This window comes from Apodemus sylvaticus, chromosome 7 (genome assembly GCF_947179515.1).
Source record: "Apodemus sylvaticus chromosome 7, mApoSyl1.1, whole genome shotgun sequence".
NCBI lineage: Eukaryota > Metazoa > Chordata > Mammalia > Rodentia > Muridae > Apodemus > Apodemus sylvaticus.
The window spans coordinates 27,711,045-27,734,338 of record NC_067478.1 but is presented as its reverse complement, the minus strand read 5'-3'; the positions used below and the strand labels follow the sequence as shown (position 1 = coordinate 27,734,338).

The window sequence follows — 23,294 nt, the reverse complement described above, 5'->3', positions numbered from 1 at the left end:
TCGCACCCATGCACCGTTATACTCAGAGTGGTGTTATTTGTCGATTATTTTTAACTAGTAGATCAGGTATAGAAGCTTGGGCTGTAGTTGGACAATAGAGTGTTTTCCTACTAGTAAGGCTCTGGGTTAGACCCACAATACCTCAAAAACCATCCTACAGATCAAATGCATTAGCAGAGTATGGTAGGCAGCATACACCAATAATCCTGATTCTTGGGAGGCCAAGGTCATCCCTGACTATAGTGAGTCAGAGACCATCTTAAGCGACCTGAGACCCATTTATAAATATAAAGAAACCTTCTGTCTTAAAGCGGTGCTGTGTGGGTTTCAGTTCATGTGTTGAGCGAGACCTGTAACATTTGCACCAGGGACACACATCTGTCATCTCAGACACTTAGATGTCTTCTAAGTGACAACTTTCAGGCCCCTTCCTTCCAGCTTCTGCCCCGTGGCCCTGGTACCATTTTCTGCATTCACTCTAACTGAGCAATAGCTTTTGATTTAGGGGTGCGGGGGTCGGACCCAGGGCCTGTGCATGATTCCAGGAACCCCTGAATTTATAGAGGCTTTTTTTTTCTTTTACTGTTGGAGTTCATAGAAACTTATTTTTCAAGTAGTTTCTCTGGTATTTATGTCCGTGGTCCGTGGCTCAAATGAGAGGGGCCCCGCCGCCTTGTTTTCCCATAGTCCGGGGAGGGAGCTGTGTTTCTTGTGCGCTTCTTCAGTCCTTTTCCTCGTGCCCACGGTAACTTCTGTCATGCCGTCTCCAGTTTTCCTAGTTTCCTCTGTCATCTCCATCTTGTTTTGAGCCAATCCAAATGAGTTCATATTTTTATCACATTTTCTGTTTCTAAAAATCTCATTCCACTGCTCTTCATATCTTCTATTTTCTTTCTTTTTTTTTAATTGAGAAAGGATATTATATTAAATATTTATTTTGATTTTCTGTGTATCTTTGCACCATATATGTCTGTACTTGGGCTCTCAGTGACCAGAAAAGGACATCAGATCCCATGGAGCTGGAGTTGTAGACAGTTGTGAGCTGCCACGTGGGAGCTGGGAATCCAACCCGAGTCCGCCAGAAAAGTGGGGGGTTTTCTTTTTTCTTTTCTTTTCTTTTCTTTTGTTTTGTTTTTCTCTTTCTCTCTTTCTCTCTCTCTTTCTTTCTTTTCTTTTCTTTTTTTTTTTTTATTTTTGAGACAGGGTTTCTCTGTCTATCAGTAGATGTCCTGGAACTCACCCTGTAGGTCAGGCTGACTTCTAACTCAAAAAGCTCTGCCTGCAGACGCTGAGTTAAAGGCACTCTGGGCCCCACTCCGGCTGCAGCCAGTGCTCATAGTACAGACCTGTCTCTCCAGCTCCCTCCTGTTCCTTGCTAGCCTGCCTGCCTTCAGTGCAGACTTCTGCTTCTCAGACTTGGCCATCATAGTTGTCTTCAAGTTTGTCTTTGATACTCTCAATGTCGAAGGTATCTCGGGCTTTATTATCTGTTCTCTTGCAAAGGATTAAGAAAATTAACCAATTTTAAGGTATTTCTGACATTGATGGGCTATTTGTGAGACTCGTGTTTAAATCCTATGGGGAGTTCTGATATTGTAAGTTTTTGTTTCTTATAGTAATATCTTATTTATTTGTTTGTTTGTTTGTTTGTTTGTTTATTGCTTACCAATGTGCCTGTGCCCATGGAGGTCAGAAGAGGGTGCCAGATCCCTCAGAACTGGAATGGGTGGGAAGCACCCTCATCATCTGCAAGAGCAAAAACTGCTTTCAGCCCCTGAGCCATCCCTGCAGCCCCTTAAGTGTTCTTGTAGGCAGTACATTAGGATGGGCTGTGACTGCAAAACTCTACTCCCCTCGGGCTGTTTTCCACCATCCTTACTGTTTTCCACAGTTCTTTCTGTTTTCCAAGCATTTGCTAGGCTGTTTGGATCTGTCTCTCGGTAGTGCCACCTGGCGGCCAGTCTTGGAAGTGTTCTGCCTACGAGGTATTCTCTGACTCTGGTTCATTATCTGAGGTCTTTCTTCTTTGCTTGGGCAGCCTTTGAAAAAGATCGTTACAAGGTAATTATCTTGAATGCCTTTTTTTCAGGGGTCTCCTTGATAGTTTGGCAGGGGCTACGCCCTGATGTCCTGGTTAGGCAGTGTGCTTTAATCTCCCTCTGCTGAACACATTCTGTCACAACTTCTGTCTGCATGGCAAGGGATGAGGGAAGGAAGGAAGGAAGGAAGGAAGGAAGGAAGGAAGGAAGGAAGGAAGGAAGGAAGGAAGGAAGGAAGGAAGGAAGGAAGGAAAGAAGGAAAGAAGGAAAGAAGGAAAGAAGGAAAGAAGGAAAGAAGGAAAGAAGGAAAGAAAGAAGGAAAGAGAAACCTTTTCCATGCACCCTTTTATTGAAAATATATTTTTTCTCTTGTAATTTATGCTGATTACAGGTTCCCCTTAAATGAAAACACTGAGGACATGAGCGCCCCTAGGTATGGGTTGAGAAGGTTTATTGTAAATAGATGTGAGCGTGTAGCCAGAGGCATCTGGAAGGTTCCGGTCAGTGCACCTGGCCACAAGAAGAGAGAGGTGGGTGGGCAGGTAGAGAAGAAGAGGGGCCGGAGCAAGACAGGAGCCAGAGACAGAGGCCAAGAGACTGCATCCAAGATGGCTGGGGGAAGGGCGGTGGGGGCTTGAGAGTCCGGGGTAGGAATGGGAAGTCCTGAGGCAGGCACCAGGACTCTGTCACAGGGAGGGACAGAGGGAGGCTGGCAGCCAGAGTCCTCGGTTAGCCATTTGTCCGGGTTAAGACCTAAAGCCTCTCCCTTTACACTCTATTTCCTTCTCCCCTTCCATCCTGTCCACCCCTTTCTGTCTCTGATTAGAAAACAAACACTCAACAGGACAGTGGTGGCTAACACTTTTAATCCCAGAACTCAATTTTACAGATTGAGTTCCAGGACAGCTAGAATTACACAGAGAAACCTTGTCTTGAAAAACCAAAAAAGAAAAAGTAAAGAAAAAAAGAAAACAGTTTTCTAAGAGATAATAAAATATAAAATAAAACAAAATTTCCATATTAAAATTGGAAAGACAAGCTGGATGGTGGTGGCACATGCTTTAATTCCAGCACTTGGGAGGCAGAGGCAGGTGGATTTCTGAGTTCGAGGCCAGCCTGGTCTGGTCTACAGAGTGAGTTCCAGGACAGCCAGGGCTATACAGAGAAACCCTGTCTCGAAAAAACCAACAACAACAACAACTAAGAACAAATTGAACAAGACAAACAGAAGGAATAATCCAAGAGAAGGCACAAGACTCAGAGACCCACTTGTTGGGTCACTCAGGAATCCCATAAAAACACTAAACTACTTAGCCAGATGTCTAGCTTTGATCTTGCATGTCTTATCTTGATTATAAAAATTAAACATGATTTTTGGATACAAGTCTTTTGTAGCCAAGATTATCCTCAAAATTACTCCTTAGTTGAAGCTGGCCTTGAACTCCTGAGTTCCCTGTCTTAACCTTGTAAATGATAGGATTGTGGTCATGTATCACTATGCCCAGCTACTAGATGTGTGTTTCTTCCACTTATTTATTGTATATGTGCAGGAATTCATACCAGTCTCACATTGGTATGATGGAGGTTAGAGGGTACGTTGGGAGAGTTAGTTCTTTCCTTCTACTGTTTAGGTTTTGGGATCAAGCTCAGGTCATTAGACTTGGGAGCAAGCGCCTTTATGTGCAGGATATTTGATCACATGGTGAACCCTGAGATTGTTATTTACTGGAAAAACCTGTTTCTAGCTGGGGTATGACTCAGCCCTTAGTACACACCTTTAATTCCAAACAGTGAAGATAAAGTTAACTTGTAGAGGAAAGCACCCACATTTGAAAGTGACGTCAAATTGAGTGGCAGACAAAGTGATGAGTCAGAGAAAGATTTGGCAGAATAGGATCCGCCCAACTCGCGAGAAGAAAGAGGAAAGGGGAGCTGCTTGGGGGAGCAGCACAGAGAGGAGAGGAGGAGGCTTTACCAGGAGAGGTTTACAGGGTCAGGTTGAAGAGAGCATCAGCTAGACACGGTGAAGACGGTGAAGACAGAAGGAATGAGAATGACAGAAGGAAGACAGAAAATGAGAAGGAACCGGAAGATTAGAGCAGACTGCCAAAGTTAGTATGAAACCCAGCAGATCAGTCAGTCAGAGGCCCAGAGAGAAGCCAGACTGAATCAGTCAGCATAAGAGAAGTTTGAGCCAGAGCAGCTGAGTTGACCAGCCAGCCAGAGTTCAGAAAGAACAAGAAGGGGTGAGCTTATTCAGCAGTAAGTCTCAGAAGCTGAAAAACATTCTAGGGCTAGATAAGGTTGTACGGAGGCTGGAAGCTTCCAGGACTGGGCCTGGGTTAGCAGAGGGAGGCAGGGGAGGGCAGTTGTGTCAAGAGAATAAAAGCTACTTTTATACCTTTACCTGCTAAATCATTTCACTGCCCCTGACTTCCGTTTCGGGGTAGATTTGGGGGAGCTGAGAGGGTTGAGAAAGGATCTCCTGTGCCCTGGGCTGACCTTGAACTTGCTCTGCAGCTGAGAGTGACCCTGACTCCCCTGCTCCCATCCCAAGTGAGTTTACTTAAACATGTAACTGTGAAATGCCAGAGAAATGTTGATTTGTCATCTGGACATTTTGACCAAATGAATGAAACTTAATGGATCTGTTACCTATCATATTGAGTAAAATTGGTAGGTATTATATTGATTGGCCTGGCGTATTATAGCCGGGTACTATACCTGCAAGTTAAACCCCAAATCATCACCATCATCATCATCATCTTGAGTTCTAGCACTGATTTTCTTTGCCTCTGTTTAACCAGCTCTGCTTAGGGTGACAGACCTAACAGTGAAACAAAGCCACTTCAGCTGAGGCATGAAATGACAGCACTGTCTGCTCGGCTGGGAGCTGAGGTTTTCTCACCTGAATCCTGCCACATTCTCATTAAAAGTCACTTCAGACTGGCCTCACTGGAGCTCAGTTGGTAGCGTACTTACCTAAAATGCACTCAGCCCCGAATTCCAGCCCCAGAATGGCATAAACTGAGTATGGTAGTGCATGCCTGTAATCCCAGCAGTGGAGAGGTAGGAGCAGGAAGGTTATGGAGTCAGTCAGCATCCTTGGTGACACAGAAAGTTCTAGGCTAGCCTGGGCTACATGACACTGTATGTATCTCAATACAAACAAACATCCCAAAGGCCTGTGTAACAACACATGGCAGAATCCCAGTACAGCGGGGCTAGGAGCAGGAGGAGTAAGCATTCAGGGCCATCCTGGACTACATGAAGTTTTAGGGCAACCTGGGATACATGAGACCCTGCTTAGAAAGAAAACAGAAGGCCACCTTGTACACAAAGGATCAAATTCAGGGCTTTATAGCGAACTGACCAATGAAAAGTCCTTAACATAGTAAACAGGGAAGTGAGACTCAGGTTGCCATGGGAACCTTCAAAGTAGCTAAATGAAAACCATAGATAATACTGCCAGCCAAAGGAGAGTAGGGTTCTGTTTTGTTGCCTTTGAGATAGGATCTTATTGTGTAGCCCAGGCTAGCCTTGAACCTATTTATGGTGGTTCTCCTGCCTCTGCTTTCCAGGCGCTGAGATTACAGGTATGTATCACTGTATATGATATGATATGATATGATATGATATGGTATGGTATGGTATGGTATGGTATGATAGAACATAACATAACATAATATAATGAGAATAATGTTATGACAACAGCAAGAACAAAAAAACCCAAGATGGCACAAATGGATTCTTCTTCAGCTTACCCAGATATCTTCAATGATAAGAATAAGACCTGCTCCATGTAGAACTCATAGGAGGACCTTCGGGGTGTCTCCCTTGTCCAAACCTTTGCTGTAAGCCCTTACACAGTCAGGACAGAATGCCTTCTTCTTAAGTGAAGAGTCCTTTATCTTCTGGTCCTAATTTGTGGGGGGACCCTCTGTGTGTGTGTGTGTGTGCGCGCTCGCGCAGTTGTGTGACATGATTCCGTTTGTCACATCTCCCCCACCCCCAGGCCCTGCTTTTGTTTTAAGGTTTTGTTGCTATTCCTGTGTTTGTTTTTGCAGATCTCTTCACAGATGCTGCTGAGACCGAAAAAATGGCCCTGAGCCTGGAAGATTCCGAAGGGGTTTACTTTGTTCCGTCTTTTAGTGGATTACAGGTATCCTTTTTAAAAAGTTAATAGCATTAGTGAACAGTTTCTCCTCCAGCCATGTCCCAAATTACATGGCTGCGACTCTTACCTCGGTGGCTCTACCACAGTGGGACTTAAAATTTAGCAGGATTGTCATAGAACTTTTAATACGACCTAGGCTTGTGTTATAAGACAGGCGCTTCCAAGTTGTTGGGCAGTGTATATCAGCAAATGGGCATTCTTTACTTAGGGAAAGTATACGTTTAAGAATTGGAAAAGGGATGTCACTGTCATGGTTGCCCACACCTTTAGTCCCAGCAACAGCACTTTGGAGGCAGAGGCAGAAAGATCTCTGTAGATTCAAGGCCTTCTAAGACTACATAGAGAGGTCCTGTCTCAAAAACAAGCAAACACCCCCCACTCAAAAAAAAAAAAGAAGAAAGAAAAGAAAGATGATGTAGTAGTACACATGCATAATTATATATTCTGAAGTGTATCTGTAGGTGTCATTAGCTTTTTCCAAAAACCAACACTTCTTTCTAGCTACTATAATAAAATACTGGTTACTCTGTCTAATCAGAAGTGAATCCAGTAAACGGCCTGTCGTTGAAATGCTTAAGTTAGTATCCTTTAATCAATAGAGTTGTACTTGCCTCTGCTCTGACTTAGAATGCTGTCACAAAGACTCAGGAAAAGTTTTCAGGTGTAGAATTAAGAACAACATTAATTTGGGGGAAAGCGTCTGCTAGCCCTTTAACCTCACATAGAGAGCGGAGAGAAGGCTCTGTGGCTAAGAGCCTTTGCCGCTCGCTCGTCCAGAGGCCTCGGGTTTGACTTTCAACATCCCTGGTGGGCAGTTCATAATCACCTAGGACTCCAGCTCCAAGGGATAGAATGCCCTCTTTTGACTTCTGTGAAAGTTAGGTCTGGAGGAACCCAGTCCAATGCTCCCAGAAATAAGACTCAGAGTCAAAATATATTTACAAATACCTTGGCCATATAGCTAGGCTCTTCTCTGACTGGCTCCTAACTTTAAAAAAAAAAAAAAACCACTTATTCTAATCTACATTCTGCCACATGGCTTGCTGCCTGTGCTCAGGTGCCATGCGTCCGTCTGTCTGTCTGTCTCCACACATCTTCCTGGGTACATCTCCTGCCTAGCACTATCCCAGAATCCTTTCTTCCTCCTGGATGTTCCACCTCCTACTTCCCGCCTAAGTTGTAGGTCATCAGATTTTTATTGTCAGGTGCCACTGTACAGACACAAGAAATTCTCTCTACAGGCTTCGGTGGGTACCTGCGGACAGACAGACAGATACACTCAATATAAATAAAAGTCATATCTTTGAAAAAATGCTTCTTAAAAATAAAAACACCCAATCTTATAAATAATTTTTTTCATGGCTAGGGGAGTAGAATGTAGCTCTATTAATAGAGAGCTTATCTGGAATGCATTAAAACATGAATTTCTCTCCCGTATTAAAAAAAAAAACAGGGTGTGGTGGTGAGTCCTTGTAGGGTTGAGGGCTCAGGGTCATCCTTGACTACATAGAGAATTGGAGGCCAGCTAGTGTTATATGGGACCCTGTCTTAAGAAAGAAAGAAAGAAAGAAAGAAAGAAAGAAAGAAAGGAAGGAAGGAAGGAAGGAAGGAAGGAAGGAAGGAAGGAAGGAAGGAAAGAAAAAAAGAAAGAAAGAAGAGAAGAGAAGAAGAGACAAAAGAAAAAATTCACCTACCACTACTCCATTTGTCTTAGATAAAATCTGAAATTGTAGAGTTTGCTGATATAACATAGAAACTAGTGGGGGGAAATCAATAACATATCATAATTTCACATCAAGGTTTTAAAATAGCCTTATTGTTTAATATATGTGTTATATGACTGAATTTTCAGGGGAGACAACACATACATATTTACAACAGAAAGGGAACCAACCACAAGCAGGCCGTTTAATAACAACACAGTACAAATTTGGCGAGCCGGTATATTTTACTGGGGTTACTAATGGCAGGGCAAGGATAACTCAAAGAAAAAGGGGGGCGGGGTAATAAAGCAGCTCTGTCACCAAAAAGGTGACTCCTGAAAACTAAAACTCTGGAGCTCTGCACCACCTGCAGGCAGGGAACTGTCTGTAACTTCAGGGCGTCTCCTCCCTCAAGAGTAGTTTCCTCCTTAAAGACTTGCAAATTTCTACTCTCCAGGCAGGTGACCTTTCCTGAGCCCCTTGCCCACCCTCCTAGAAGGGATTGTTTCAAAGTAAAGGAAACTGATGTGCAAAAATGTAACATCCTCCTGTTTGCTGTATGGGAGTTCGCTAGGGTCTTCAGAGATTGAATTAACATAACAAGACAGTACACTCTTGACCCAGCAACAGCTACAAAAGTAAAATTTGATTAGCTCACTGCTGATCCTTTTTGAAAAAAAACAAAAAACAAAAAAAAAAAAACAAACAAAAAACAAAAAAACAAAAAAAAACCCAAATGCGCCGGGGATTTTAGTGACTGTTTTGACCACTCTCTTTAGCTTCTTCTTATCACCTGCCACACCTCCAAAATAATACAAAGTATACAATTTAAAAGAGGCCAGGGTGAGGATTTGCGGATTCAGCCTGCTGCTCTAGAGGTCCAGCCTTTGCTTCCCAGTTCTCCATTGTGACCGGCTTTGTCATGCCCCAGGGATCTAGTGCCCCCTTTTGGCTTTCACAGGTACATACACACATGAGGCATACACCTACAAGAACATGGGCTGTACATAAAAATTAAACAAATACAAACATTCTAAAAAATACGTCAGTGTGCTGGCTGAAGCCTGAGGCGTAAGCAGGGGTGGGGGGTGGGGGGGCGGGGTTCGAGGCTGGCTTTGCCTACATAGCGAATTCAAGACCAGGTATGAGAACTCTATCAAAAGACAACGGCTGAGTTTGTTGGCACACATCTTAAATCCTAGCTTTGGAAGACAGGAGGCAGGTTAATTTCTGTAAGTTTGAGGACAGCCTGGTCTATATAATGAGTTCTAGACCAGTTGAGGCTACATGGTAAGGCCTTGTCTCAAAAGAAAAAAAAAGTTATCTTTAGCCAGGCAGAGTCACATGCTTTTATAATCCCAGCACGCGGGAGGTAGGAGGATCATCTCAAGTTTGAGGACATCCTGAGATGCAAGAATAAATAGTTATCTAACAACCAGCTCTTTGGACTGTAACTTAAATTGTTTAAATAAGCGTTCTGCTACCAAGCCCGTAGATGTAATTTAGAACATAAATGATGTTCTTTTATCTCTTACTTTAGGCGCCACTAAATGACCCCTGTGCCTGTGCCTCTTTTATGGGTTTGAAGCATTCCACTAATAAATACCATCTCGTCCGAGCAATATTGGAGTCCATAGCTTTCAGGTAAAGCCTGTCAGCACGATCTCCGTCGCCTTCAGACTTTGTCAGTTCCTTTATGGATTTCCTACCAAACTGAAACTTTCTGTTGGGCAGGATGATGATGATGATTTTAGTGGAAGGGTTCTTTTAAAATATGTATATGTTTTTAACTTCTCAGCCGTCTCTCTAGCTCTTGAAGGGTTGGTTTGGTTTTGGTTTTGAGAGAGGGTATCATACAGCTCTGGCTGGCCTAAAACTCAACTCGTAGCCCAGGCTGGCTTCAGAATCATGGTGAACCTCTTGCTTAGCCTCCTAGTACTGAAATCACAGGTGTGAGCGACTGAATTTGATAAAAGGAAAGAGAAGCTTCTCTTAGTTTTATCTCAGATGTTTACTTTATTATTATGTGTGCTCAAGTAGGGATGTTTCTGCACCACAGCACACGTGTGGGGGCCGAAAGGCCACGCTGTGAACTCAGCTATTTCCTTTCACCGTTTCGAGGCTTCTAGAGCTCCAACTGAGGTCTCCAGGCTTGGCGGCGAGTACTGTTAGCCTGCTGAGCCAGCCACCTTGCTAACCCTCTTAACTTTAATTTAAACATATGCCTTTAATTTAATGGGCATGTACAGGTTTTAAATTTTTATTTTATTTAAAAAAAATCTAAGGCGGGCGGTGGTAGCACACGCCTGTAATTCCAGCACTCTGGGAGGCAGAAGCAGGTGGATTTCTGAGTTCGAGTCCAGCCTGGTCTACAGAGTGAGTTCCAGGACAGCCAGGGCTATACAGAGAAACTCTGTCGCGAGGGAAAAAAAAATCTAAATTGTATCTTATGTGCATTATGTCTTGCCTGCATCTGTGACATGTATCCGTGGTGACTACAGGGGACAGAAGAGGGCGTTGGATCCCCTGGAAGCAGACTTACAGACTTTTCTGAGCCTCTCTTTGGGTGCCGAGAATAGAACCCAGGTCTCTTGGAAGAGTAGCAAGTGCTCTTCAACGCTGAGCCATCTCCCCATTCTATCTGTATGGAGACTGGGAAGCTATCTCAGTGCTCAGAGCCCTGGGTACTTTGCAGAAGACCCCAGTTCGGCTCCCAGCACCCACATGGCAGCTGGCAACCATCTCTAACTCCAGCTCCGGAGTCCTCTTCTGGCTCTTAGAGGACTTCTATCATGTGCGCGCTCACACACATACACACACACACACACACACACACACACACACACACGCCAAAGGCAAAACACCCATACACTTACGTAAGTAAATCTTCAAAAATAGCTTAATTGTCATACATAAGGAGAGTGTATTGGCACTTGAACATTTGTCTGAGTAAAGGGTACTGATTAAATAGATAATAACCACTTGAAATAGACTGGCAATAAGTTAAACCTAATTATAAAATAAAAATCACATTATCGTGCAGGAAGATGGAAAAGACAAGGCCTCAAGCTTTTGTAGTCGCGCATAGATTCGGTGATGACCACTTGGCCAATGTATCTTTTTTGGGTTTTGTTTTTGTTTTTGTTTTTTCCGAGACAGGGTTTCTCTGTATAGCCCTGGCTGTCCTGGAACTCACTCTGTAGACCAGGCTGGCCTCGAACTCAGAAATCTGCCTGCCTCTGCCTCCCAGAGTGCTGGGATTACAGGCGTGCACCGCCACCACCTGGCTTTTATTTTTAAACATCAGACTGAAATACAGAATATGACCAGAATATGCTCTCAGTAGTTATTCTTTCTTTTACTAGGAACAAGCAGTTATATGATATGCTGCTGAGAGAAATCCAGATTCCGGTCACGAACATCCGGTACGTAAGCTTTGTTTCTCACAGGTCGAGTTAGGAGCTACAGGTCCGTCAGCCTGATAGTTTAGCACAGCGGTTGACCATTGCCCCGGGTTCAAGCCCTATCACCACGAAACAATCACACTAGAAATTAAAAGAAGAAGAAGCTGTTACTTCTTTTCATTTTTTTCCATGACTTCCAAAGCTCTCTGGCAGTGAAACTGTTGGTCGTAGCAATTTGGAGAGGAACATGCTGGCTTTAGATTTATGAGAATATAGCCCAATGTGAAATGTCAGGGGATCTGGTCAACTGAGTTTGCTGTATACGAACCATTAACATTGTGTTGTTGTGTGTGGAAGCATCAGACTGTTTTACCTTCTTGGGTTTTTTTTTAAGATTTATTTACTTATTATACATAAGAACACTGTAGCTGTCTTCAGCCACACCAGAAGAGGGTATCAGATCTCTTTAAGGATGGTTGTGAACCACCATGTGAGTGCTGGGATTGAACTCAGGACCTTTGGAAGAGCAGTCAGTACTCTTATCCGCTGAGCCATTTCTCCAGTCCCTTGCCTTCTTTTATATCCAAATGAACTCTTCTGTTGGCTTATCTTGTCATAATCTTGAACTAGTAACAAATCCAATGAGAGATGCCAAGACAGAGACCCAAATAAAGAGGGGGTTTATCTGGGAGAAGGGAGTCACTGTCTCCTGTTGGATACCCACTACTGAGCCCGCCACACTCCAACACAGAGCGCAAAGCCAGGGCCACACGGTGCCCCTAGTTAAACTCAGTGGCTCACAGAACAAGACGAATAGACACAAACATGAGAAAAAAGATTTGTAGGGGAGGGATGGATAGACAGAGATCGTGGGGAGGTGGGAGATGGGGAGGGGTGGGAATAGTTAATGTGAGCTTTGTAGATGTGTGAAAGTCTCAAAGAACAAAGTAAATTAAGAATAAAAAGCAAAATATTTCAAGATTACTCAGTGTAAACCAGCCCCAGTACTTATTCACTGCCTTTGGGAGACAGAGGCAGGAGGATTGGAAGCTCTTCACCTAGTGAGTCCAGTTTCTGTTGTAAAGATTTTGTCATAAGTTCAGCACCAAGTGCTATCATTTTAAAAGTAAAAATAAAAAGCGTAGCCGGGTTGAGGAGGTAGTTCAGGGGTATGGGCCTGCTTAGCACCCCTAAAGCTCTGGCTCAGCATCCAGCACTCTCCCCCTAAAAGTTAGCTTCATAAAGTCTAGTTTATGGTGATCTAATAGTAACTCACTTCGAATCCTGCTACCCACAGGGCGGATGGAGGCGTCTGTAACAACGCTTTCGTCATGCAGATGACTTCAGACCTGATTAACGAGAAGATAGACCGGCCCGCCCACTTCGACATGTCCTGCTTGGGTGCAGCCTCGCTGGCTGGCCTTGCCGTTGGTATGTGTGGACTTTATGAAAAGGAGCCCTTCCTTGTGAGCTCATCCTCATCACAAAATGGCAGAGAGCCTCTGGAAAGCTTGTGTCTACCTAGGTATTCATATGTAGACTTCTGGCCCACGGGTTGCCCTCTGACCTCTGTTATAAGCCTAACTCCCATCCTAACTACAAGAAAGACTGTGAAGAACACAGTCAGTGACAGCTACTTCGGTCTCTAGCAAGGGATGGTCTGGGATGAACTTTCTCAGTGTACAGTATTACAGACAAGAACTGTAAGACAGATGGCGTTCGCTGGGAGGTGATGGCACACACCTTTAATCCCACCAGTTGGGAGGCAGAGGCAGGCGGATTTCTGAGTTTGAGGCCAGCCTGGTCTACAAAGTGAGTTCCAGGACAACCAGGGCTACACAGAGAAACCCTGTCTCAAAAAAAACAACAACAACAACAAAAAAATACAGATGGCGTTCAGGATGTCCATTGAGGAATGGAAACCATCCCTTGGAATGGATGCCTCGAGGAAAAGTGAGAATATAGAGCCAGGCTGAGGACCAAGCGGTGAAAATAAATAGGAAATGTTAGTGGTGAGAGCAAATTCTAGTCCAACAGGGTTCTCGCTAGATAGAGGCCGTGGTTAGGGGATAGCCCCTGGGGGTGAACCTGGAGGCCTGGAAATTGAGGCTTAGTTGAGAAGAGGTCAGATGCACTGAGGTGTAGAGTTTGATGGGTTTGCCGCTAGGAATCACCCATTTAGAAAACTGCTGGTCGGTGATGGCGCACACCCTTAATTCCAGCACTCGGGAAGCAGAGGCAGAAGGTGCATCTCTGAGTTTGAGGCCAGCCTGGTCTATAGAGTGAGCTCCAGGACAGGGCTACACAGCCCTGTATTGAAAAACCAAAAAGAAAAAAGGAGAGAGAGAGAAAGATATCAGCCATTTTTCTACTTCTAGCGGCCGTTGAGCGCCTTTTACAAGACAGTCACGGCTGACCGGAGCCCGATATAGCTGTCACTGGGAAGCTCTGCTAGTGCAGGACAAATACAGAGGCAACACTCTCAGCCAGCCATTGAACTGAACACAGGGTCCCCAATGGAGGAGCTGGAGAAAGCACCTAAGGAGCTGAAGGGGTTTGCAGTGCCATAGGAGGAACAACAATATGAGCTGCCCAGTACTCCCAGAGCTCCCAGGGACAAAAGCATCAACCAAAGAGTACACATGGAGTTACCCATGGCTCCAGATACGTAGGCAGCGGAGGATGGCCTTGCTGGACATCAAAGGGATGAGAGGCCCTTGCTCCTGGGAAGGCTCGATGCTGCAGCGTAGAGGAATACCAGGACAGGGAAGTGGAAGTGGGTTGATTGGGGAACAGGGAGAGGGGAGATGGGTTATGGGATTTTTTGGGAGGGGGGAGAACCAGAAAAGGGGTCAACATTTGAAATGTAAATAAAGAATATATCTAATTTAAAAAAAAAAAAAAAAGAGGGGAAAGTCCAGGTCCCTGGTCTCTGTGTGACAAACAGATGCAAATGTAGGTCAGAGCTGTGATAACCCTCAGAGATGGTTCCCGAAGAGTCAGCCCTGACCTAAGCTTCTAACAGAGCAGGCTGGGGAGAGAAGTGGGTGCATCCGGCGAAGAAAAGGCTCGTCACGTGCCCGTATGTGCGCACTCGCACTCTGTTCTGATTAGCAAGCACAGGCAGGTTATTCTGAGTTATTGCATGCTAGCTTGAGTTTGATCTACTTCATCAAATCTATGTTTAATCCCAAACCTTTGCTTCTCTCTTAGAAATGTGTGTGAAGGGTATGGTATGTTTTTTAAACTTACCTAGATTTATTGGGTCTGCTCTACACATATTTAATAAAATGACACATATAATATATAAATGTTTACCTTAAATACAACAGATCAATTCTGGAAGTAAAGTTTTATCTATTTTTTTTTTTGTGCAGTCTTGCTGTGTAACCTAGGCTGGCTTCAGAATCAAAATCCTTTTGTCTCGGCCTCTCAAGGGCTGGGATTACAGAAATAAGTCAATATATACAAAACCCATTTATTTTCATAATTAGATTTATATACTGATATAAACTGATGTATCCATGAAAACTATTAGTAGTCATTTAAAAATTAATTGAATTAATAATCTTAAGTATAGTACAAATAACTAAATTCTTAAATAAAAAATTTTAGAAAAAAGAATTTTACTTTGGGTGTGGTATCAAATACCTGTCTGTAAGAGGCAGGAGGATTAATAATTCCAGGCCAAACTAGCAGCATAGGTCCTGTGGGCACACAAACGTGTCATCTAAAATATCTTGTTGTTGGTGAGAGAATATATAATTTATAAAAAATATTTGAGGTTGAGCCTGGCTCTGGGGAGAGGTAGGGCATAGATGCAGGAAAATTTCTTGAGTTTGAGGCCAGCCTGATCTACAGAGCAAGTTCTAGGACAGCCAGGGCTACATGGAGAAAACTGATTTTGAAAAACCAAACCAACCAACCAACCAACCAACCAACCAACCAACCAAATAAATAAATAAATAGATATTTGATTAGTGAGCTTCCTGACAAGACACCTTATCATTTGAGGCACAGATGTGTTCTTTGTCCACTCTTTATTATGAATTAAAATTTGTCTTTTCTGAAAAACAATATATACAGATTTTATTTTTGATTGGAATTTAAATAATTTGTACAAAACACTGTTTGAGAACTTTTTAGTGATCCTGTGTCACAAAATGAAGTTGAAAGAGGGTTGGAGATTGTTTGTGTGTGTGTGTGTATGTGTGTGTGTATATGTGTGTGTATATGTGTGTGTGTATGTGTGTGTATATGTGTGTGTATGTGTGTGTATATGTGTGTGTGTATATGTGTGTGTATGTGTGTGTGTCAGTGGCAGAACACCTACCTATTGTATGTGAAGTTCTCTGTTCAACTACAATATAAACAAAAATGTGTTATGTTATTCAAAAATAAAACTAAGATTTAAAAAGGAAAAAAAAACTTGTTTTTTGAGACAGGGTTTCTTTGTATAGCCCTAGCTGTCCTGGAACTTGATCTGTAGGCCAGGCTGACCTGAAACTCACAAAAATCCACCTGTCTGTGCCTCCTGAATGCTGAGATTCAAGGTGTTGGCCACCATCACTCAGTGCAAGATATTTTTTTAAATCCTGGTATATTGCCAAGGCAGTGGTGGCCCACGCCTGTAATCCCAGCGCTTGGGAGGCAGAGGCAGGTGAATTTCTGAGTTCGAGGCCAGCCTGGTGTACAGTGTGAGTTCCAGGACAGCCAGGGCTGTGTAGAGAAACTGTGTCTTGAAAAACCAAATCAAAAAAAAAAAAAATTCCTGTGTATCTATTCCCTAGGGTGTTTATTTGGTCATAAATACAATTTTTGCCGGCGGTGGTGGCGCACGCCTGTAATCCCAGCACTCTGGGAGGCAGAGGCAGGCGGATTTCTAAGTTCGAGGCCAGCCTGGTCTACAGAGTGAGTTCCAGGACAGCCAGGACTACACAGAGAAACCCTGTCTCAAAAAAAAAAAATCCATAAATAAACTTTTAAAGCAACAAGTGTTCCAGACTGCACTTTAGCATACTAACTGTTCTCCCTGGTCAGCAGTCATACACTGATGGATACATTTCAGGAACCCATTATTTCCCTTAAATTTTGAGATTTTTTTTTTTTTTTTGATCTGTAGGATTTTGGGCGGACAAGGAAGAACTGCAGAAGCTGAGGCAAAGTGAGATGGTTTTCAAGCCTCAGAAGAAGTGGCAGGAATACGAGGTGAATATGGAAAACTGGGTAAAAGCTGTGAAGCGCTCTATGAATTGGTATAACAAGACATAACCCCAAGGAGCCAAGGAAAACCTGAAGGCCGGGTGACAGGATGTGCCGATGGGAGACACGCAGGGATCACCATTCGACCAACCATGGCCGAGAGGAGAAGATTCGAAAGGAGCCTCACGGGCTGGGAGAAGAAGCCTGGCTCTTTTTTTAAAAAACAAAAACAAAAACAAAAAAACCTCACACTCAAAAAAAAACACTTCTTATTTTTTAAATCCAAATCTTAGTGAAATTTTTAGGCAGCAACATCTCAAAACTTTGTCTTCTTCTTTTAGCTATTTTCAAAGGACATTGTCCACTCCCAACTGCATTTCCAGAGTTGCGAGTCCTCTTCTTTTATACAGGGTCAGTGGCACATACGTCATAGTCATTTACCCTAATGGTTCCAGGTCTGGTACCATCCATCACATTTTGTTAAAAATGATGAAATGTTTTCTTAAATTAAAAATCAAGAGGGCTCTTTGACATCCACATAACTCAAATGGAGAGGTAATTGAGAAAACGTTTTGTGTATAAAGCCATAATTGTTTAGGTGTCATATCTTCATGTAAGCTGTGATGTCACTCCTCGACGACCTCCTTAGTCAGCCCTTTCCTTTGTCCTGCATAAAGACGCTGCCTTAATTCTTCCACACAGCCAAACTCTGGGCTGTTCCGTTGTTTTCAGTAAGGTGCAGTGTCACCATGTAGCCCGGGCTGGCTTTAAACTTGAGACTCTCCCTCCCCGTCCTCAGGCATGCACCGTCATGCCTAGGTGAGCACTCAGCATACACTGGGGAGCACGGCTCAGTTAGCCGACTGAAAAGGATATTGCCGCTAGGCATGGTGGCAAATTTGGGGACGTTTGAGGCTGAGGCCAGGAGAGTGTGAGGTTGGAGACTCTCTGAACAATGCAGTGAATTCCAGGCAATCTGGGTGATACAGTGAGGCCCTGTCTTTGAAAATTCCTTGTTTGTTTGAGAGAAGATCTTGTTGTCTAACCCATGCCAGTTTCTAACTCTTGAGCCCCCTTCTTTAGTCTCCAGAGATGTGTGTACCATTCTATTTTTATAAAATGCAAGCAGTTAATATCTTTCTTCCTGGTTCTTTATCTTTCTTTACTTGTTGAAATGCTTGCATAAATGTCCATTTTTTAAAAAAGTGCCTACTTGACAGAGTTTAATTGTTGTTAGTTGTGTTTGTTTTGGCATCAGAGTCTCAGTATGTAGCTCAGGCTAGCCTAAAACTCCAGGTCCTCTTGATTTAGTCTCCAGAGGTGCCAGGATTGTTGGCGTTTACTCTGCCTTCACAGTTTACTTTGAAGCTTCTCAGTAACTTAAGAATTGCCTTCCTGGGTTATTTGCTGTGGCTTTTGGTGTTCGTCCTGCTCACCTCTGAGAGAGCAGAGGCTGGCAGATAAGGTGATGGAATGTGTCTTGATGATGGCTGCAAACCAGTCAGCCACTGAGCAGCAGTCCCACCTTCGGATGGCTGGAAGCAGGTAGAGGAGTCAGTAGAGAGAAGCCTCAGACTGGGTATAAAATCGTTCTGGGGTGGTTGACAGTGCCCCAGCCTCTTAGTAACCTCTGGTGGCCCTCCGTCCAGGAGGGAATTTTCTTGAGGTGCATGAACTTGTTTGCATCTTGGTCATTATCACATGAAAGTGCCACTGTTCTAGAACTATCTACTACATAATTGTGTCACTGAAGGAGCAACTGTTAGAGGAAATGTCCATTTGGGAGTCAGTTATTCTAGAATAGCAGGTACATCATGTTTTCTGCAGATTATTTTCTTGGGCTCCCAGTGTCTTCAGTTGTTTAGAAAAAAAAGTTTCTTAATGGAAACATTATAGCAAACATGTAGCTTCATTAATTCCATTAACCTTTGGAGACAAGCCAACAAGATGTCTCAGCAGGTAAAGGCGCTTGCTTGTCCTGCGTTCCGTCCCAGAAGGAACATGTGTGCAGATAGAGGTTTCTTATGACTTCAACATGTGCATGGTGCTGTCTACACATCCTCCATAATAATAATACAAAGTCTAAAAGGTTTGGAAATATTTTTGCTAGAGGCATGTTTACTGCAGCAAATCAGATCTTAGGTAGAAAATATCTTTTTCTTTCTCTTCTACAACATTTTTACAGGTTTTCCCATCAATCTTGTGAAAGCTTCTTTATGTGAATGTTTTTATAGGTTCTGCTGATAGGTATGGTTTCCTAGGAAGTGATTCTGTCCCTTTTTATCAGGAGAGACTGAGCTGTGGTGTTAACTACTAAGGTCTGTTTGCCGTTCCCTTCTAAGTGACAGCTGTGGAGTGAAGGACAAATGTCCTTCAGACACTGTGAAAAACAACTAATGTCTCATCTGAATTGAAACATCATCGACGTTTTTTCTTCTGTGGCACTGGAAGCTAATCTTTTGCTTTTTGGCATTTCTGGCCATATTTTAATGACAGGGCTTAGTGATTCTTGAAATCGTTAAAGAAAATCAGAAATATTATGTCATTTGCTTTTGAGGTTGTAGGAACAGTTGTTAATCAAAAACAGTTGAACATTGTCCCTTCATCTGCCTTTTGAAAATAATTTTTAATATGCTAATATTTCTTAGCATATTTTCTCTTTCCATTATAAATCTACCAGGCATTTTAAGAGGACAGTGTACCTGTGTAGCCCGTCTTAAAGTGGTACTAACTGCATTATCTATTACTTATTGATCTTCAAAGCTCTTGTATTCATCATTGGTATAGTTTCTCAGTGTCAGCATTGATCTTTGTTTTGTTTTTGTGACAGGGCCTCACTGTGTAGCCCTGGCTGTCCTGGAACTCACTATGTAGACCAGGTTGTCTCCACACTCACAGAACTTTGCCTCCTGAGTTCTCTGGTTAAAAGCGTGTGCGACCACACCCTGCCAACACTGACATTTTGAACTGCATCCGACATTGCTCTGGGATGCTGTGCTGGACACAGTGGGGTCCTTGACCTCCACCGTTCAGCATTCCCTGGGCTTCATGGCCCCCAATGCCTGTCAACATTGGCCATCCAAAAACCATTGCCATTTGAGAACCACTGATGCAGGCTGTTAGAATAAACATGAGGATTTGGTGAATATAGTAACATTTCCAATATACTATTCTCCTAGGAAATGAATTCTTAACAGTGAAAAAGTAGGTAGTGTCCTAAAGTATGGTTTCTGTTTTGCTTGGTAATGAAAAAGTTGGTTGTTTGTGTCCCTTACCCATCACCTCTGAGGACGGCTCAAGCAAGCCTCCAGCCTTCGGCCTGATAGTCAATTGTTCTACTACTGAGCTACATCCCAGCCGCCAAGTCTCCTCGTGTTTATGTGCCTCAGCTCTACCCTGTGTGTTCACAACGCGTGGACCGTTGCCCTTGTGAAATGACGGTTCTGTTCTGTAGACCATCTGTTCCTACCCCTGTACTTCTGAGACAGGGTCTTACTCTGTAGCTCAAGTTGGTCTGGAACTCCTGGCGGTGCTCCTGCCTCAGCCTCCTGGGTGCTGAGATTACAGGCATGAGACACCGAGCCTGGCCTTGCCTCAGTTTTATCTCTGAACAAGGAAAGGCCCACCGTCCCAAACCTTCATTAGATTTGATGCTTCCTGAAGCCAAAGCCATGTGTGCTCCCACAGAACTTAGCACTGTGCCTTCCTGTCTGTGGATAGATGTGTACTTCACATTTATCTTTGATCTTACATTTATTGATAGTATCTTATACTTGTCCAAAAGGAAGATATCTACAGCTAGAGGCTTGATGTTTATTGTAAAAAAAAAAAAAGTCACATGTCTGTGTATTTTCAAATATATTTTTGTAGAGATATATATCCATAGATACACATGGAAATAACAGCTTTCTTTTTGCTGGTCTGGGAATTCACCCTAGAGTCTGGTATATGCTAAACATGCCTGGCTACTTTTAACTTTTTAAGGTATACTTGAAACTTTCATCCACAGGTTTTATATGTTAGACTGTAGCTAACTAGCCTTGTATTTAAAGAGTGCCCAACACTCCGGTGCTATAGAAGAAACCTCAGAAGTAGCCCCTTAATTAAGCAAAACACCTATACTGGGGACCAGTTTTTTTTTTTTGTTTTGTTTTTGTTTTGTGTGTGTGTATGCTCTTTTGTTTTGTCTTTTTTTTAAGGTTTTTGTTTGTTTCATTGATTTGTTTTTGTGTTTTTGTTTTGAGACAGTGTCTCGCTATGTAGCTCTGACTATCCTGGAACTAGAGATCTGCCTGCCTCTGCCTCCCAAGTGCTGGTATTAAAGGTCTCCCAGAGCCACTGGGCCTAGATTTGGGGACTGGTTATCAATGTAAACTAGTACAGCTCAAGAGGCTGGCAAGACTTTTTCAGTTCTTTGAGGAGAAATAATTGCTGTGCCTCAGAGTCCTCCAACTACGAATCTATAGTCACCCAGAACTACTCTAAAGAATGCTGAACCAACTTGAAGGATTCTGGCTCCCTTTGGGAAGTTTAGATTGTGCTTTTATAAGTCAGGGTAAGAAGTTTCAGGCATGCCTCTGAACCTTTAAGATTCTCCCAATTGGGAATCAAGAGTCTGAAAGAGGCTTCAGAATTAGGTAATTCGGGAGTCCTGTTCTTCTATTCTTACAGGCTCTCTGCCCTTTGCATTTTTCCCATTCTAGATAGCCATTGGGGTTGCTTAGGTGCAGGACGGAAGGAGAGGATAAAGAGCCTCGGCACAGTGGCTGCCCCATGTTGTTTCTGCCCTCCACCAGTGTGCGAGTGGTCCAGGCTCTCCATGGCTTCCCTGTCCTCTCACCAGCGCTCGGTGATGCTGTTTCATGTGCTGCTTGTCCTCTGCCTGCCGTCATCTTTTACATCTCTGTTCCCGTCTTTGTCAGTTTGCCAATTGGATTTGTTTACTGAACGAGCCATATCTTTTAATAACGCTTTAAGAATAATATCAGGCTTCAGAAGTCATTAAATAGGACTTTTCAAGTCGTTTAAGGCAAACTTTTATAGCATCTTGAACATTGTCTTACAATGCGCCCAGCAGGAGGGCTTTTACTTCTGGGCTCATTACACAGGGCGGGGCTCATGCTGTGAAAAGAACAAAAACAAGGATTCTAAGGCACCTTTACTTAAGATGTCCTGTAGTGTGTCCAGACACATACTTTATATATAGCAATCATCATGTCTCTAACTGTGCAATGGTATGATTTATATAAAGGTTCAGAATGATTTTTGTGAAAAATTAATTAGCAAAGATGAATAAGTGTAGATTTGAATTCTTATGTATCAGTAATTTATGATCTTATTTCTCTGTTATTGTGAGTTGGTTTTATTAAGTAGTTATTAAGTACTGTCATAAACCATTTTATAGATCTTTAATAAAATTAAAGATGAAATCAGCAATAGAAATGCTTTTCATGTGCATATTAAAAAATAAACACATTCTTTCTTGTGTGTTTGTTTCATTGTTGGTTTTTTTCAAGACAGGATGTCTCTGTGTAGCTCTGGCTGTCCTGGAACTTGTTCTGTAGACCAGGTTGGCCTTGAACTTAAAGAGATCTGCCTGCCTCTGCCTCCTGAGTGCTGGGATCAAAGCATGCAACCTGTTTAAGACATTCTATTACTATTATTTTTTTTATCAACTTTTTATTGATTCCTTGTGAGTTTCACCTCATGCACCCCAGTCTGGCCCATCTCCCCATCCCTTCATCTCTGCCCTTCACCCTGGCAACCTCCCCCTCATAAGACACCTACAAATAACAATAGAAATCAAAGCATGGAAACAAAAAAAAAAAATACAAACTCATGGTGGAAGCTGTAGTGTCCCGCAGTGTGTCCCACAGTCTGTCCCTCTGTCCACACATCTTCACTTGCAAATAGTCGTTACAATGAGTCATCAATCTGGCCCGAGATCTCTGCCTTCTGTGACACCATCAATATTGTATTCTCATGGAACGTCCTGCTGGTTATCCTGTTGCTGCCTTTCACCACGGAGCTCCTGCAGCCCTGGATCAGCTGGAGCGCCCCCTCATGTGCACCCACCGTTAGCAGATGATAGAGGTTTGGGGATGGACCAAATCAGAGCCCTGCATCTAGGTGTAGGTGGCAGCCCAGCTGGTCAGTGTGTAGGCTCTCCCTTATCTGCACCACCAAGGTGAGCTCTCCAGCACTGCCTGGCTGGGCCACCCAATGCCACCACCTGCAGGAGGCAGGGTCATCTCTCCCTGTCTCAGTCCTCTGGAGCAGGCTCACTAGCACCCATGCCTGTTTAAAACATTCTTAAGTTGCCTAAATTAACCTCAAACATCCTAAGTAGCTGAGTGTGACCTTGAACTCCCTAGCCTGCCTCCGACTTCCCAGGGCCCGGATTACAGGCATGTGTCGTCACACCCAGCTTTTTAAACCTTTCTAGTATCTGAGGATGAAAGTCAGGTTCTCAGGCTTGCATGGCAAGCTCTTTACGAACTGAACTGTACCAGAGAAGATGATCTATTCTTTGTGATTGGGGATATAAGTTGTTGTAAAGCTATACTATTGTAAAAATAGTTAGATTATATAAATAACTGAAAGAAAGGTAATTTGATATGTTAGTATAATATAATTAGCCTTACAGATTTTTTTACAATCCCTCTGAAAACTACAATTTAAAATATTTAGGAAACGACCATGAAACAGTGAATGACCGCTCTGTCAGTGCAGGTGTGTTAAAGCCACTTTAGGTGGGCGTATCGTATTT

The 23,294-nt window shown here is 43.2% G+C and overlaps 1 protein-coding gene across 1 annotated transcript in view; it reads left to right on the top strand.

The window, feature by feature from the left end:
- The window catches only part of Gk5 (glycerol kinase 5), a 66,235-nt gene extending 44,267 nt beyond the window's left edge, over nucleotides 1-21,968 (top strand). The window contains exons 12-16 of the mRNA XM_052187621.1: nucleotides 6,107-6,201; nucleotides 9,460-9,563; nucleotides 11,285-11,344; nucleotides 12,621-12,754; nucleotides 16,446-21,968. Coding sequence (XP_052043581.1) covers nucleotides 6,107-6,201; nucleotides 9,460-9,563; nucleotides 11,285-11,344; nucleotides 12,621-12,754; nucleotides 16,446-16,594 — 542 coding nt within the window. The 3' untranslated portion in view covers nucleotides 16,595-21,968. The remainder of the gene's footprint in view (nucleotides 1-6,106; nucleotides 6,202-9,459; nucleotides 9,564-11,284; nucleotides 11,345-12,620; nucleotides 12,755-16,445) is intronic.
- Nucleotides 21,969-23,294: the final 1,326 nt, after the last annotated feature.